The sequence below is a fragment of the Lissotriton vulgaris genome, chromosome 8, assembly GCF_964263255.1.
Source record: "Lissotriton vulgaris chromosome 8, aLisVul1.2, whole genome shotgun sequence".
In the NCBI taxonomy this organism is placed as follows: domain Eukaryota; kingdom Metazoa; phylum Chordata; class Amphibia; order Caudata; family Salamandridae; genus Lissotriton; species Lissotriton vulgaris.
In genome coordinates this window covers 371751677-371768641 of record NC_141696.1, presented here as the reverse complement: position 1 = coordinate 371768641, position 16965 = coordinate 371751677, and the positions used below count along the sequence as shown (strand labels likewise).

Here is a 16965-nt window from a genome sequence, read left to right as displayed (position 1 = left end):
CCCTAATTTGACATACTTCTGATCACCTTATTGGCGGGGCTTCAATCTGTTAAATTCAGAAAAGGGGGTGGTGATGGACAGAGTATCTGAATTAAACAGAACACTCATACCCAGTCAACAGATCAGGGCTTGATCCATCACCATTTAGCTCACTGCACCATCCCAGCTCAGAACCTGGCTATATGCAAATTAGTCTGTCCCTGGCCCAGTGCATCATGGAAACAGGGCAGACCAAACTACCAAGCCAATTCTTATACTGGGAAGGAAACAAGCTTCCGGGGACTGGTTTCTGGCATTACAGCCGTCTTCGGCCCGGCTTGCTTGAATCCTGATGGTGCAATGAGCAAGGGACTCACATCTGAGTATACCCTTCCACGCTTATGGTGGACACAACGATTCAGAAAAGGGGGTGGTGATGGACAGAGTATCTGAATTAAACAGAACACTCATACCCAGTCAACAGATCAGGGCTTGATCCATCACCGTTTTTTAGCTCACTGCACCATGCCAGCTCAGAACCTGGCTATATGCAAATTAGTCTGTACCTGGCCCAGCGCATCATAGGAACAGGGCAGACCAAACTACCAAGCCAATTCTTATACTGGGAAGGAAACAAGCTTCCGGGGACCGGTTTCTGGCATTACAGCCGTCTTCGGCCCGGCTTGCTTGAATCCTGATGGTGCAATGAGCAGGGGACTCACATCTAAGTATACCCTTCCACGCTTATGGTGGACAAAACGATTCAGAAAGGGGGGTGGTGATGGACAGAGTATCTGAATTAAACAGAACACTCATACCCAGTCAACAGATCAGGGCTTGATCCATCACCGTTTTTTAGCTCACTGCACCATCCCAGCTCAGAACCTGGCTATATGCAACTTAGTCTGTCCCTGGCCCAGTGCATCATGGGAACAGGGCAGACCAAACTACCAAGCCAATTCTTATACTGGGAAGGAAACAAGCATCCGGGGACCGGTTTCTGGCATTACAGCCGTCTTCGGCCCGGCTTGCTTGAATCCTGATGGTGCAATGAGCAAGGGACTCACATCTGAGTATACACTTCCACGCTTATGGTGGACAAAACGATTCAGAAAAGGGTGTGGTGATGGACAGAGTATCTGAATTAAACAGAACACTCATACCCAGTCAACAGATCAGGGCTTGATCCATCACCATTTTTTAGCTCACTGCACCATCCCAGCTCAGAACCTGGCTATATGCAAATTAGTCTGTCCCTGGCCCAGTGCATCATGGGAACAGGGCAGACCAAACTACCAAGCCAATTCTTATACTGGGAAGGAAACAAGCTTCCGGGGACCGGTTTCTGGCATTACAGCCGTCTTCGGCCCGGCTTGCTTGAATCCTGATGGTGCAATGAGCAAGGGACTCACATCTGAGTATACCCTTCCACGCTTTTGTGGAAAAAACGAATCAGAAAAGGGGGTGGTGATGGACAGAGTATCTGAATTAAACAGAACACTCATACCCAGTCAACATATCAGGGCTTGATCCATCACCGTTTTTTAGCTCACTGCACCATCCCAGCTCCGAACCTGGCTATAAGCAAATTAGTCTGTCCCTGGCCCAGTGCATCATGGGAACAGGGCAGACCAAACTACCAAGCCAATTATTATACTGGGAAGGAAACAAGCTTCCGGAGACCGGTTTCTGGCATTACAACCGTCTTCGGCCCGGCTTGCTTGAATCCTGATGGTGCAATGAGCAAGGAACTCACATCTGAGTATACCCTTCCACGCTTATGGTGGACAAAACGATTCAGAAAAGGGGGTGGTGATGGACAGAGTATCTGAATTAAACAGAACACTCATACCCAGTCAACAGATCAGGGCTTGATCCATCACCGTGTTTTAGCTCACTGCACCATCCCAGCTCAGAACCTGGCTATATGCAAATTAGTCTGTCCCTGGCCCAGTGCATCATGGCATCATGCCAGAAACCGGTCCCCGGAAGCTTGAGTTGGAATAATAAGGCAGAAAAGCGAACCGTTGGGTACACGATACTGTTGCTTGAATACTGGTTGGTGTTCAAGAAGGATTAAGCTCTTGAGGAGCGCGACTGTAGCCCCCGACGAAGAGCTGCATATAGCTCGAAATGCATTGGGCATATACAGAGGAAATGTTAAAATTTTCAAGAAACTGACATTGAAGTTTTTGAAATGTTATGTTGTTAAAATTGTTTGTGTTTAACAAATAACAAAATTGGGTTGTGTTCAATTATAAAGCTTTGAAAATATTCAGTTGTAAAAATACTAAAACTCATTTTGAAAACGCATTTAAGAGTGTCTATATATATTTTTTAGCGGGTTCCGCTATACAGCAACAGTGCGCTAAGGTTAAGTGTTGCATACACTTAAGATAAGGTTGTCTAGAGGCCTGCCTGCCATGCCTATTGCCAGGCTCCAAATAAGTCTTTTAATCTTCCCTGTCAAACCCTGGGAAAATAGACTTTTCTTTTATACCACAAAGTTTGAAAAGTACCATGTGTTTAGCAGCACATTTCTACGGTTTCCTTTTGACAATCTCACTTTTTCTCTCCTACAGTGTATTATCTGGAATGACGGATGCAGTCTTGGCCCGCGTTTATCGACATAGCGATCTTGAGCTACTTGCACAAGAAGCCTCAGTTCCAATTGTCAATGGACTCTCCGAAGTGTACCACCCTCTCCAGATCTTAGCTGACTACCTCACTATACAGGTACAATAGTTCCACATGATCTAAAGAGGAGATTATTGCCAAAGAAAACACCTCTAAAAGAGAGTACATGTTCCATACTAGCTATCTAAACAAATAGGTTTCTGTAAGCCAGATAGGTGGTTCTGTAAGCCAGATGGGGAGTTGGCTTACTAAACAAGATCAATATGAAGACGGTGAATTTGGAATGAATGCAAGATTATAATACATTAGGTTGTCCAACTACTAGAAACATTGCCATGTTATATGCAAACAAACAATTACTTAAGAAGATTAAATTTTTTAATACCTTACTACATATCAACCATAGCTGAGAATGCATTTTTGAGAGTCATTCTACATAAAACTGCCCTATGATTGTTTGCTGGTCTAAAAGTGGGTTGAAAAAGTGGGGGTCTCTAAAACGCCTGTGGTCAATGTAATTATGGGCGTGGCTTTACCTCGTAAACTAAATTTCTGTAATGCCAATAGTGTGCCACCCAACTGGTATTTTGGTTCTACACTGACTTTTCTGTTATTGAGTCCACCTGTATAACACAACAACTGACATACACCTAAAACCAGCCAGGACTAGCTGCTTGTTCAATGGTTGTTAGCTGTTTAAGATAAACGAGTAACAAAAATTATTTTGTTGGAAATAATTATTACTGACAATGTTTTCATTATGAAATTGTGTAGCTGTAAATTAAACATTACTGAGGCCTCTGGAAGGGGTAGTGGTCTTCAGAATAACTAAATCATCCTCTTTATGTTCACTCTATATTAGCCATGTACACCCTTTTCCAAGCCATATCTTGTACATCTGTAAATGTTACACCGCATCTCTTTTCTCTTCAGCACCCTCTTTCCACTGTCTCTTAAATGCAGTTCCTCACATTTCCTTCAATTCACCACCCCAAACAAACAACATACTCACTCGCCTGAAAGCACTGCCTTTTCTTTTACATTCACCTTATGAGTATCAATCAACATAATATACTTTATTCAATTTTAAAAATAAACTCATAAAAGAAAATCACAGTGTGATACATTACATACATGACGACATCAACATGGATTACAGTTTAAAATACTTTAAAACAGTGCAGGTTACACTTAATTAAAATTCATGGCCATCGAAAGTTGGTGTATGAAGTTATAGCCCAAAGTGTTATATCTTGGGCAAATCCTAAATGTATGCAAAGTGTCACTAGCAGAGACATTTTCACATTCACACAAGAACAACTTGGAATGCTTATAACAACCATGATTGGAGGGCAAAAGCTGCGGAAATAAATTAAGGCTAAAAAAGTAAAAAATCTTCGATGATAGCTGGACATGACCAAAGTAAGATAAGGCTCCACACTACTCACAGTTTTCACCAATATCATATGGCATACGGAATGCTTGTTCAGTGCTATTGCCTCTCATTCTGCTGCCATCTTACCCCTTACCACTTGTTTAACCCATTTGTGGTCAGTTTTAACAATACAACTTGGATTAGTATAAAGCTCAGGTCTCCCTAAAATGTTCATATTAGAAAAAACATAGAACATCCAAGGGATTTGTAATGAGTTGTCCAGATTTATGCAATCATCCACGATCAGACATTTAAGTCCTAGCTCTCCTTTTGTCCAAACCGAGCGCCAAAGCAACAAAGGGCAAAGAAGAATACAATCTATACCATAACCCATACAAACTCTTTGTGAACAACCTCAGAAGAGGAACTTTGTGGAACCCCTAAGAAGCCCCTGAGGAATTCATTTTCAGCTATTTGAATTGGTGAAACAGATCCATAGCCCCAAATACCACAGCCATAGCTGACTATCGGGAGGCATTTGGCCTTAAAAATATCCAGAACTGTCTTTATGTGTGTGCGCCTTAACTGACGAGAGAAGTCTCCTATACTATAGATAGCCCTATTGAAAGCCATTACTTTCTAATTTATCAATGAATGCCAGTTAAGGCAAGAATCAAATTGAACACCCATATATCAAAACATATCAACCTGGCTAATGTGGTGACACTACAAATTTCATAGTTTTAGTCTTAGATGGGCCGAACTCAAAAACATGTGATTTGGAGAAATTGGTGGACAAGTTATGGCTATTCATAAAATCAATAAAAAAGATCTAAGAGTCGCTGTAACCCCCTGGTGGCCCGTGCAATTGAAACAGTAGGATCTGCATAAAGAAGATCAGGGATTAGTCGACCTCCAACGCTAGGGACATCAAGGGGGAATTCCGTCAAAACTGATTCCAGTTAATTGATACAATTGTTGATACAATTGTTTTACTTAAAAGTGCGCTTGTATGCAACCCTGGCGAATGCTATGCTTCAATTTAAAGTGCGGTGTGCATTCCCTATTAGAGCCATATCTAACAGATGATGAAAGATCTTGTGCAAATCATGCAGAAAGTGAATTAGTGTAGGCTCTACCCCCATCTGAGCCAACATGGACCACAGCTTAGAGTGATTAACTCTACCAAAAGCTGAGCTGAGGTCCATGAAGGCCAGGTGGGTTACACTCCCCATACCCTTAGTGTACTTACAGATCAACAGATAAAGATTCAAGATTTGTTCAATGGTGCCCTGTCCCAGCCTAAACCAATATTGCTGCCCTGGCTTTCTTAACCTTATCCTGACACCGGGGTATTTCAGGAAAGGTTTCCAGCAAATTCATATGTGCTCGCGAGCACTTTTTGTCAAACCACCTAACTTTAGGAAGCGGGGACGGAGCTTGTGATTCACAAAACGCAGACTTAATAGATCTACAAATATTTTAAAAAGACAACATAATACTTTGATCTGAAGCGCCATCACTAAGGCAAAGGGAGAAAACAGTAGAGCAAGAAGTGACCAAAGTAAAGGTGAAATACAATGGGACAATTGATGCCCACTGTGTCCTCTGGCCCTGACCAGTGGGTAAAACTGGTTCCTTGCAAAAGTCACGTCAATAGGCTTTTTGTCCAATAGAAAGGTGGCCATCAAAGGATTGCGGTCATTTAAGTTGTCCCACATAGCCTTATAATCTGCAAGAGCTAAAAATGAACAGAACAAACATGTAATCTATAATGGTACTAAAGCTCCTTCCCTTGTATCCTCTCAGCTGCCCCACTTGCGTTAGATCCATTAAATGTACCATATTATACTTGCTGATTAAACTATTAATAGTATCACCTTGCTAGTACATATGTTTACGGTGCACCTGGTCGGAAAATGTATTCACATTCTCTATTCAGTAGCGGCTGAAGTAAGGGAACTGTGGTGGGTGGAGGCAGTGTGGGAAGGGCAGTAGCGGGGGCGCGGCACGGGGGCAGTGTGAGGGGGCTGAAATAAAAAAAAATCAATAAAACTTACCTGCTGGTCTTCGGCTCGCCGCACTGCTCCCCGGGCTTCTCCTCTGTCACAGGTTGAAGCTTCCAGCTTCCCCTGTGGCTAATCCCAACGCTGCTCTCACCATGAGAGCAGCGTAGGGATTGGGCGCGTGCACTGGTTTAACGTTCCATCAGGACATGGGACCCTGTGCCAGCAATACAGCTGGGTTGGAGAGATGTCAGTGTGCATGACGGTTTGGCCAGCTGAGAAGGCCGGCCAAACCAAGTGCACTGACAGCAAGGCCCACCACTCTGCCCACCCTGCGGCAGTGCTGTGTGGTCCCATCCCCAAGACAGCAACAGGATGAAAAATAAAGTTATGTGCACTAAGATAACTTTTTTTTCATTTGCCTCTGCAGGCAGAGGGGCGACACTCCTCTGCGACAGCGGAGGAATCGCCCCTGTCTCTCAATACGTCATTGTCTTGACAGGAGAAACAAGGGTGCAAATTAAAACCCCCCCAATAACATAAACACAGTAAATAAATGGAAAAAATCATCTATGAAAACTCTTAAATTAGATATGGCATCCAGTGTTTTCCTGCATACAGCTGCAGTATAAAAACTTACTACCAGCATTCTACATTTGTTTGGAAAGGTCAAAAGGGTACCAAGAACGTCTGTCGATTCAAGCCTAATAAATTCAACTTTACAATTAAGGTCCAAGTTGACAAGTGTAGCAAGGCTTCCACTAGAAAGGATTAGCTGGGTGTCGTCGGCGTAAGAGATGATGTTTGGGTTGTGTAGCCGCGCGATGGAGGCGAGAGGACTCATGTAGACGTTGAAGAGGGTGGTCTGAGGGAGGATCCTTGAGGTACGCCGCAGATGACTTCGGTGGCCTCTGAGTAGAATGGGGGAAGTCGGACTCTTTGATTTCTCCCAGCGAGGAATGAGATGATCCAGTCCAGGGCTTTTCTTTGTATTACGATGTTGCTGAGGCGATGTATAAGGGTGCTGTGGCAGACTGTGTCGAAGGTGGCGGACAGGTCGAGTAGGATGAGGGCCACTGTTTCTCCGTTGTCCAGGAGTGATCGGATGTCGTCGGTTGCTGCAATGTGGGCGGTTTTGGTGCTGTGTTTGTCTCGAAACCCGGATTTAGATGGATCAAGGGAGTTGTTGGATTCAAGGGAGGCGGCGAGCTGGTTGTTGACGGCTTTCTCTATGACTTTGGCCAGGAATGGGAGGAGGGATATGGGTCGGTAGTTTTTAAGTTCAGAAGGGCCTGCTGTGGGTTTCTTCAGAAGGGCCCTGAGTTCGGCGTGTTTCCAGCTTTCTGGGAAGGTGGCAGAGTTGAAAGAGCAGTTGATGACATTACGGAGATGGGGTGCGATGATGGAGTCAGCTTTGTTGAAGATGTGGTGGGGGCAGGGGTCAGAAGGCGAGCCAGAGTGGATTGAGTTCATGAGGCGAATGGTGTCTTCAGTGGTTATTGGGTTCCAGGCGTTGAGGTTGTTAGTTGGCGGAGTAGGATCTGAAGGGGGTGGAGAGGGTTGATCGCTGGGAGAATTCTCGAAGCTGTTGTGGATGTCGGCAATTTTTTTGTAGAAGAAGGAGGATAACGCGTCGCAGAGGTCTTGGGAGGGAGTGATGTCGTTAAATGCTGTGGTGGGGTTGGTGAATTCTTTGACGATGTTGAAGAGTTCCTTGCTGTTATGAGTGTTGTTGTCGAGACGATCCTTGAATGCTAATTTCTTGGCGGATCGAATCAGTTGGTGGCGTTTGCTGGTGGCTGTCTTGAGGGAGGCCATGTTGTCTGAAGTTGGGTTTTTTCTCCATATCTTCTCCAGGGTGCGGCATAGCTTCTTGGATTTTTTAAGTTCATCATTGAACCAGGGAGCCTTTTTGCTGGCTGATTTCATCTGGTGCTTTCTCAGGGGTGCTAATTCGTCAGTACTGTGGGTAATCCATTGCTTGAGGTTGGTGGCCGCTTGGTCTGGGTCCATTGAGAGGGTGGGAGGGTTTTGGTTGAGTGATGTGAGGAGTTGGTCGGTGGTGATTTTCTTCCAGTTTCTCCGAGGAATAGGTTGTGGACGGTTGTGGGTCAGGGTGCTTTTGTAGCTGAAGTGAACACAGCTGTGATCCGTCCAATGGAGAGCTGTGGTGCGATCGAAGGAGATGTGTTTGCTGGAGGTGAAGATTGGGTCGAGCGTGTGTCCGGCTATATGGGTGGGGGTGTCAACAAGTTGTTTGAGTCCGAGATTGGCCAGGTTGTCTAGAAGGGTGGTGGTGTTGCTGTCGTGTTTGTTTTCAAGGTGGTAGTTGAGGTCTCCTAGAAGAATGTAGTTCTCGGAGGCGAGGGAGTGTGGGCTGACGAAGTCCGTGATGTCATCGCTGAATAGAGTGGGGGTGCCTGGAGGCCTGTAAACGAGGGTGCCTCTAAGTGTGGTCCTGGGGTCGGTGTGGATCTGAAAGTGGAGATGTTCGCCGGTTGCAAGATTGTCGTCGGAGCTGGTAGTGATTTTGATGGTGTTTCTGTGGATGATGGCGATGCCTCCTCCTGTTTGATTGGTGCGGTCTTTTCGGATAATCTTGTACGCGTCCGGTATGGCTATGGCGATGTCGGGTGCTGATGATGTGTTCATCCATGTTTCTGTAAGGAAGGCGATGTCAGGTGACGTAGTGTCGATTAGGTCCCAGAGTTCTGTTGCGTGTCTGTGGACCGAGCGGGTGTTAAGCAGGATGCACTTTAGGCGGTTGGAGTCGGAGCTGTGTGTGGAGGAAGTGGGTTTGGTGAGGGTCCTGATGCAGTTGAACTTGCAGGAGAGGCAGGCGAATGGGCCGTGGGTACGTCCTGAGGTGGCTACGCAGCATTGTAGTGTGCATCCGGGGTTGAGGGCGAGGAGAGTTGCGGCATCATATGTGACTCTAGTGGGTTGGGTGCGGTGGGGACCAGGGGGACAGGCGCTGGGCGCAGTCCAGGCGCGGACGGGTGTAGACGGGCTTACCTTTGGCGCACCTTCGGCGCGACCGCTGAGCGTGAACGCTGCGCGCAAGTGCATCTGTCATAAACGGCTGGTGGGGGAGGGGCGAGGGAGGCTCAGCTGGGAGGCGGGGCGGGCTCTAGAGGACGGGCTTGCAGGGACAACAACAACAAAATGGCAGCGGATGGTAAAGTAGTATCAACAAAGCGCCAGAGATGAATGCAACGAAGGCATAGTGAATGCAAATGCGCTGCAATTAATTGTATGCTGATAAAATGAGGCAGACTGCAATGATTAGCGTAACAACAGTCACAGTGAAATTATCGCGCTAGAGATGTAAATGCCAGTTCACAAGCGCAGCACAACGATACCAGCTCGAGCAGGGAGCCTGGGGAGCGACCGCTCACAGCAGCGATGAGACGGTCACAGCGCTTCCAGGTACGGGAGCAGAGTATGTAGTCAGTGGGAGGGAGGCTCAGCTGGGCGGCGGGGCGGGTTCTAGAGGACGGGCTTGCAGGGACAACAACAACAAAATGGCAGCGGATGGTAAAGTAGTATCAACAAAGCGCCAGAGATGAATGCAACGAAGGCACAGTGAATGCAAATGCGCTACAATTAGTATACTGCAGTTTTACTTTGACGTGAGTGAGTAACCAGTCCATCTTGCAGCCGATATGGGCCAAAGTACAACCCCCCTTTACCAATGGTCTCACACAGGGGCGTAACACAGGACCCCCAGCCCCCGCGGTGCGGGGGGGCCTGAGCTGCAGGGGCCCCCCTCACAATACTCAGGGTCAAGAGCTCCGGATTAAATCCGGATTGGGGGTCCCTCCATGTACGTGGTAGGGGGGCCTCCTCAACTTTCGTTATACCACTGGTCTCACAGTATGGGGTGGATAGAAAAAACCCAGTGGAAGCACTGAAACTCGGTTCCTAGTGGTATCTTTAAACCTTAGAGTGTGAATAATGCATCCCACCTGCAAGGCACTGCGAAAATTAACTATTATACAGTCACCTGTCAATGTCAATATTTTGACAACTGTACAGCTCCTTTCCACACACTCTCCAGAATCACATTTGCAATTGGAATACGTGGCCATTCCCTTGTGCACTCTGCAGAGAGGTCAAGGATTGGATGAACATGTCTTCCGAGCATCTTTTGGACTCACTGATACTCACTTTAAGAACCCTACCCTGCCCTCCGCATCAACTCCAGAGCCTTAATCATGGACGTTATAAGCACATGGAGGGCGGCGCCTCATATCAAGGTATGTACTACACAAAAGTAACATGCCACACGGAAAAAAATGCAGAAACACAACATTCTGGAAATAGTGAACACTCTTAGGAAAAGCGAGATTAAATAAAACGTGAAATACAAAAAGGAGCTAAATCGATGGCTAGATGTACATAATGTTTAGCATTCATTGTTCAGGAATCGGTCAGTGTTTCTCCAATTGCTGTTAAGAACATGAACATAGGGCCTGATAGAGACCTGTGTTAATGCCCGTTTTTAATTACTACCAGGTGTAAGACAGAAGGGACTCGGCCCATTTAAAGAGCTGGTTGTTTGGAAAGTCGTTCACTGGAAAAATTAACAGTAAAAATTCAGAAATCAAGTATGATTCTAAATGTTTTCACATATAAATTAAGAATAATAAAAAAAGTAAAGAAATTATTTTAATTATCAAGGTCATCGAAGACCAGTGGTTGCACAGTCTCCTGTAGAAAAGGACTGCACAAATGGGCGAGTGAAAGGCTCGGATCGAAAGATGAACAGGAGCAGAAAGCCAGAACTATTTGAATATAAAGGGGCTGACTCACAAAAGCATTTATGAGTATGGGAATGTTGTAATGAATTAGACACAATCGGTGCTTATCTTGATTGAAGTTTAATCCTAGGAGAAACCCAGAACAACCCTACCAGACGCAGCTGGTTAAACTGTCACTACCACACTCGACAGTGAGCTCAGAGATAGAACCCCAATACATCATGGATGACTCCAATACATCATAGATGACATAACCCAGCCTCACATATTACATTCTAGTACAATATAATAGGGAAATAGTATTAAAGGAGAATTATTTTATGCATTATTACGCGTCCTGGTAAATTGGGCATGAAACGCAGGGCTCGTGAGAGGTGTGGTGCAGCGGCCAGGGCAGCTGACTTTGGAGCACAGGGTTCACGGTTTGATCTCTGGCGGCAGCTCTGCTCAGCACCATGTGACTTGGCAATAGCTCACTTGATTTCCACGACGGCCCTCAGCGTCTTGAGACCCGTGTGGGTGAGTAGTTGGCACTTTACAAATACAGATTTTTTTATTTTACAGTTCTCTATTATTAAAAGGGCAACCAGGGCACCGTCCTTTCTATTTGTACTAACTGTATATCAGAATTCTCATTTCATTCCCAATTTATATCTTTCTGGGGTCAATTAAGTTTATATGTAGGAGTAGGTAGAAGATGACTGCTGTAGTACTACTCACTTTACTCATAAATGCTTTTTGTGAATCGTCCGAAAGAGTCAATGACTGGATAGGAAATCAAAAACTACTTGGGCACAAAGAGTCAAAAACAGTGTAGAAAGTCAAGATGGCAACATTCACAAGGGGAAGGATGACCATGGATCTGTAATTGGCAACTTGGTGCATAACGATTAACGAAATAGTGAAGGATAAATGTTGGGAAGGGGGGACATTGGACAAAAAGGAGATCCGGGGGGACTGACAGGCAGTGGCAGGTGGTGACCCTCAACACTGTAGGGGCATTGGGGGGACAGATAGACAAACTGAGTGGGGGGGGGCAAAAAGAAAATTAAAAAATGTTTTTAAATGTCAGCGTGACGGCACCTCATGAAGCCTCACGCAACCCCCTTCTGCAAATCCTGACGCTGCTCTCATACTGCAGATGAGCAGCATGATAGCATCACCAGGATTGGCTGGAGCGGCTGTCTCAATACTCCTACAGGCTCATACAAGCACTGTGTTCCTGCTCTCCACTCAATTGTCTGAGACATCTTGGTGGAGAAGATTACACTGTGCATGTCGCACTTACCGTTGCAAGACAGCAGGTGAAAGAGACTTGTGCTGTGTAAACTGGTGGAGTGAGCACCACTCCCCTGCTGCCAGTAAGCAACAATGTCCTACCCTCAAACACTGCTGGGGCTGGGAGCAGCACAAAATAACACGGTAATTCATTTTATTACCCTTCTATTTTTCACATTTGCTGAACTGGCAAACAGGAAGGCGTTCCTCCGCCCTAATGGGGTGCCGCCACTGCTGACCGGAACGAAAGAAGGGCAACCGAAGATAGACAGCTAAGAGGAAATGTGGGAGAGAATAATTATACTGTACCTAATTGCTTTCATTATATTTATTTGGTCAAATAAAATCACACTCTCAATATTTTAACTTCTTATAGTTTTAATTTCTTTAGTTTTTTTTTCTTTCAAATTTTTTCGTGTGCAATACTGGGACATTGAACCAGCAAAGAAACACACAAAAATATCTTAGATACCTAGAGATTTAGTAGCAAATATACCAAGGGGACAGTGACTTCCAAGGTAAATGTGGTAAAACTGAAAACAGTTCAAAACACACCCAATCACCTTTCGAAACTATCCATTCTACCAAACAAATTGACACACTTTGTATCAGCAAGAGTTTAGTCATTTGTGGAAAGTGGAAGCTTGCTTGCTCTCTTCTGAGTACTCATAGCAACAGCTTTTAATAACAGGGATTCATTCAAGGGTTTTGTAGAGCGCCGCAGGTAGCCTTCAAATTACTTTAGAGTGTGAGATAAGGTTAGAAAAGGCCTTAGCACAGAAGGAAGTTATATTCCGGATCGGATTGTCTGTGCTGGATCTAGAGTGTGTAGATCAGCATTCTCCAAAGTCAGTCCTGGAGGGCCGAATCCATAGCAGATTTTTAGCATATCCCTATTTGGATAAATGTAGTTATCTTAAAAATCTGCCATGGATCCGGCCCTCCAGGAACGACTTTGGAGAACCCTGGTGTATGTAGATAAGATACATACAGGAAGTAAAAGAGGAAAGGAATCTTCACGTCTTGCTAACACTCCACTCCGGTCTCTCCCATAAACTCAAGCCAGATCTAATCCACTTCTGATTAAACTTCTTCAACAATTCACAATGAGCAGACATGTTACTTTCTTGGCAGGAACATTATGGCCACCTAAAAGGACTAACAGTATCCTGGATTGGCGATGGTAACAATGTGCTACACTCCATCATGATGAGCGCTGCTAAGTTTGGAATGCACCTGCGTATAGCCACGCCAAAGGTAAGGGGCAAGGGAATTTTTTTAAATTGTTTCTAAAAAATGTTGCAAGAAATAGAACAAATATATACAACTAACCCCCTTTGCTTTTAAAAATTAAAGATTTGTTTTGCATGATGGAACTCACTTCCTTTAACCTTGCTAGAGAGGGTCGCTCTCATTAAAATGTTGATTCTCCCATTGTGTAATGTTTTCTTTTCGGCCATCCAATGTGTTTTAATGATATCATTATTTTAAAAAGTGGAGTCTATGTTTACATCATTCATCTCACAAAAAACAATCACCAGATTAGCACCGAGCACTGTATATGAAGAGCTGGAAAATGGTGGCTTGGCGCTTCCCAATCTTAAGGATTAATATTTTGCAGATTTTGCACAGTATAAATCCAGGTTTAATGCAAAACTCTGTAATGGTATTTTTAAGAATTATTTTGTGTAGATGATCTTTAAAGAATATGATATACGTGATGTGTTGAAATCATCAAAGTCATCCAAAAAAGTCTACAACAAAAGTCTGAAGTGGTTCTTCTGGAAGCGCATGGATCTCTATAGGAGGTACGCCATTCCTCATATTAATGCAGTTACACCTTTGTCAGAACTAGTTATGGATTCTGACACTAATTTGGCACCAGTGAAAAAGTGGAAGAAAGTGGGATCAAGAAGCTAGTGGACTTTTTATCTAGTGAGAGAGGGTTAAGCATATCGGAAGTCTGCAAATTAGTTGAAGGTGACTTTCTGCTTCTTAGCTCTTTTAGAATGTTGAATAAAGTATTTAGTAATTTAGACTCTAGACAGATTAGCAGTGGTCAGAAAGTGGTAACCGAGTTAATCGAAGCTCCTGATGATAAGTGCCCTGGGGAATGGAAAAGATTGTTCGCTTTCATGAAGGGACCTGGTTGTAGTAAAAAAACAATCAAAAAATCGGAAAAATCGGAAGGGATGGCATTAACAACAAAGATGTGTGGGGGGCGGGGGGAGTCAATATACAACATTTTACTAACCGGAGAGGAGCCAATTGGGGCTGAATGTTATTTGTTAGTAAATGGTTGTTATACAGAACCCCGCAATTTCTTGCACAAATCAACCCTCATCTGGTCAGTCATTGCTTTCAATGTGCCTCGAGGTCGCATGTAATTGTCTGTGTCCTCCTATTCAAGAATTTTCGAATTAAATATTTCAGTATTTCGAGAAAGGTTGGCAGGTTAAGCTAGCGCCAATTATCTGGTGGAAAGTTCTTGGGTACGATCCTGCTTCTTGTCTAACCACTAAATTTGTAAAATTATTTTATGTAGCAATGGTAGTTGCCAGATCCTTATTACTCCAAAAGGGGCGGACACAGCTGATCCCCACAATGGGGGAATGGATGCAAAAAATGAAGCATGTAAGAAATAAGGAATTACTGTACGCAATGCATAATGGGGGGATTGAGAAATTCGATAAACTCTATGGGCGGTTTATGGACGAAGCCTCAGGCTAGGTCTTAAAGACTGGATAGCACCTTATTGCTTCTTTGCACATTACACACTTTATGCACTTTTTGTGCCTTAATGTAGAAAGGAAGCTGTCTAGACTTGTTCTTTGTATGTATGTTATGTGGAGTTTATCATTGCAGTTTTTTTCTCCTGGATTAATTTTGCAATGAAATGTGTTTTACATGTGTATTTACTGTTAGTATATGAATTTCATGAATTGATGTATGTTATCATATTGCGTGGTTCTCAATATATATGTATATATATATATATATATATATATATATATATATATATATATATATATATATATATATATATATATATATATACACACATATACACACACACCACTAAGAAATGGCTAATGAGTTGAAAATCTACATTTAAACACTACCTGGTAGAGAGAGAGAATGAATGTGTGCGTGTTTGTTAGGAGCAGGCAAAAAATAGTGAAAAGGTTGGATGCTGAACCTCTTATCTGTTGTTCTGGACCATAAGGGTCTTTGGGGACAGAGTCAGAGTCAGCTTTAGAGGGGGGTGCAACTGGTGCCACCGGCACGGGCACAGAGCTGGAGTGTGGGTGTTGTGTTTTAACATATATATATATATATATATAGATAGATAGATAGATAGATATATATATATATATATATATATATAGATATATATATATAGATATATATATATAGATATATATATACACATATACACACACCACTAAGAAATGGCTAATGAGTTGAAAATCTACATTTAAACACTACCTGGTGGAGAGAGAGAGAGAGAGAGAGAGAGAGAGAGAGAGAGAGAGAGAGAGAGAGAGAGAGAATGAATGTGTGCGTGTTTGTTAGGAGCAGGCAAAAAATTGTGAAAAGGTTGGATGCTGAACTTCTTATCTGTTGTCCTGGACCATAAGGGTCTTTGGGACAGAGTCAGAGTCAGCTTTAGAGGGGGGTGCAACTGGTGCCACCGCCCCGGGCACAGAGCTGGAGTGTGGGTGTTGTGTTTTAACATATCTTAATGTTTAAAAGCACCTCCTGCAGAGAGTTAATTTTCAGTCAAAAATAAAAATATCAATAAAAAATTCAAGATAACCTTGGTGATTAATGTTCCTGCTAGACAGAGATTGGTGTTTTGGTGTTTTGTCTACTGGAAGATTTGACTCATCATAACGTAGGGCAGACGGTTAGAATGCTGACTATGCAAACCACAGATCTGTATTTTATGTGGTTAGCTCTGTGGGTTCCTGCTTTTGACACAGACATCCTTTTGATACTTGCACTTCATAAGTTACAATCATAATATAGCACAGTGAACTATGAACTGTCATCAAAGAGCTATATGTTAGAACGTTAGGTTCTTTTCCCATAGTCTTTCAATATCCTAATGTTGCTAAAATGGGTTAGTTTGGATCGATATAAATTCTTATAAGTAAAGCCAATCCCCAACCACTATGTTACGTATTAAAATCTCTAGACCAGAGGTCTCCAAACTTTGTTGCGCTGAGCCCCCATAAGTTAAATATTTGAAGACAATCCCCCCCGAAAACTTTATGGCAAGGACCGGAAGAGCTGGAGGGACAGGGTTGAGTGCAGGGGTTTGGGCTAGTGAGACCATTTCAGGGGTACTTTTTCTGTAGCTCATAATCCACAGTAATTTGAGACATGTAAAAGAGTAAATGTTTGAAACAAAAACAGAAATCGACCAACAAATACGGCACCCCAAAATTGGGGGAGTTGTGTTGCCCTCGCCCTCCAGTCTCGACACAGGCTCTCTATCTCTTTCAGAAAAGGAATAGCTCCCACACGTTTTCTCCTCTGCAGCAAAGGTTCCCTCTGCTCTAATGCCAGCAAGAAATAGGAGCCCTAATGCCTCTTTTTTAAAAACACCCATGCACTACCCATGGAACATCGCGCCCTTGATGCATAGTAATGCAGTGCAGCATGTAGCAAAACTTTGTGTTATTTTGGGAAACTATTCAATGCAACATGTTTTTCTTTGTATGCTGGTAATTGACCCTGCCACCACACTGACTGACCTCTGCCCTGTAGCACTCACATTCACCATTGCCCTGCTTTTGTATGCCATCTGGCAGCATGTTAATGAAGAAATCCTGGAAACTGAACAAACAAACAAGTTCATGCTTCTAGGTCAACTTCATTTACAATATTTACAAGTCTATACTGAGACATTTGCACGAAT

At 43.7% G+C, this 16965-nt stretch overlaps 1 protein-coding gene across 2 annotated transcripts in view; it reads left to right on the top strand.

The window, feature by feature from the left end:
- OTC (ornithine transcarbamylase) overlaps positions 1–16965 on the top strand; it is a 270516-nt gene that overhangs the window by 232206 nt on the left and 21345 nt on the right. For both annotated transcript variants that reach the window (XM_086934145.1, XM_086934146.1), the window contains exons 5-6: positions 2562–2715; positions 13173–13295. In XM_086934145.1, coding sequence (XP_086790271.1) covers positions 2562–2715; positions 13173–13295 — 277 coding nt within the window. The remainder of the gene's footprint in view (positions 1–2561; positions 2716–13172; positions 13296–16965) is intronic.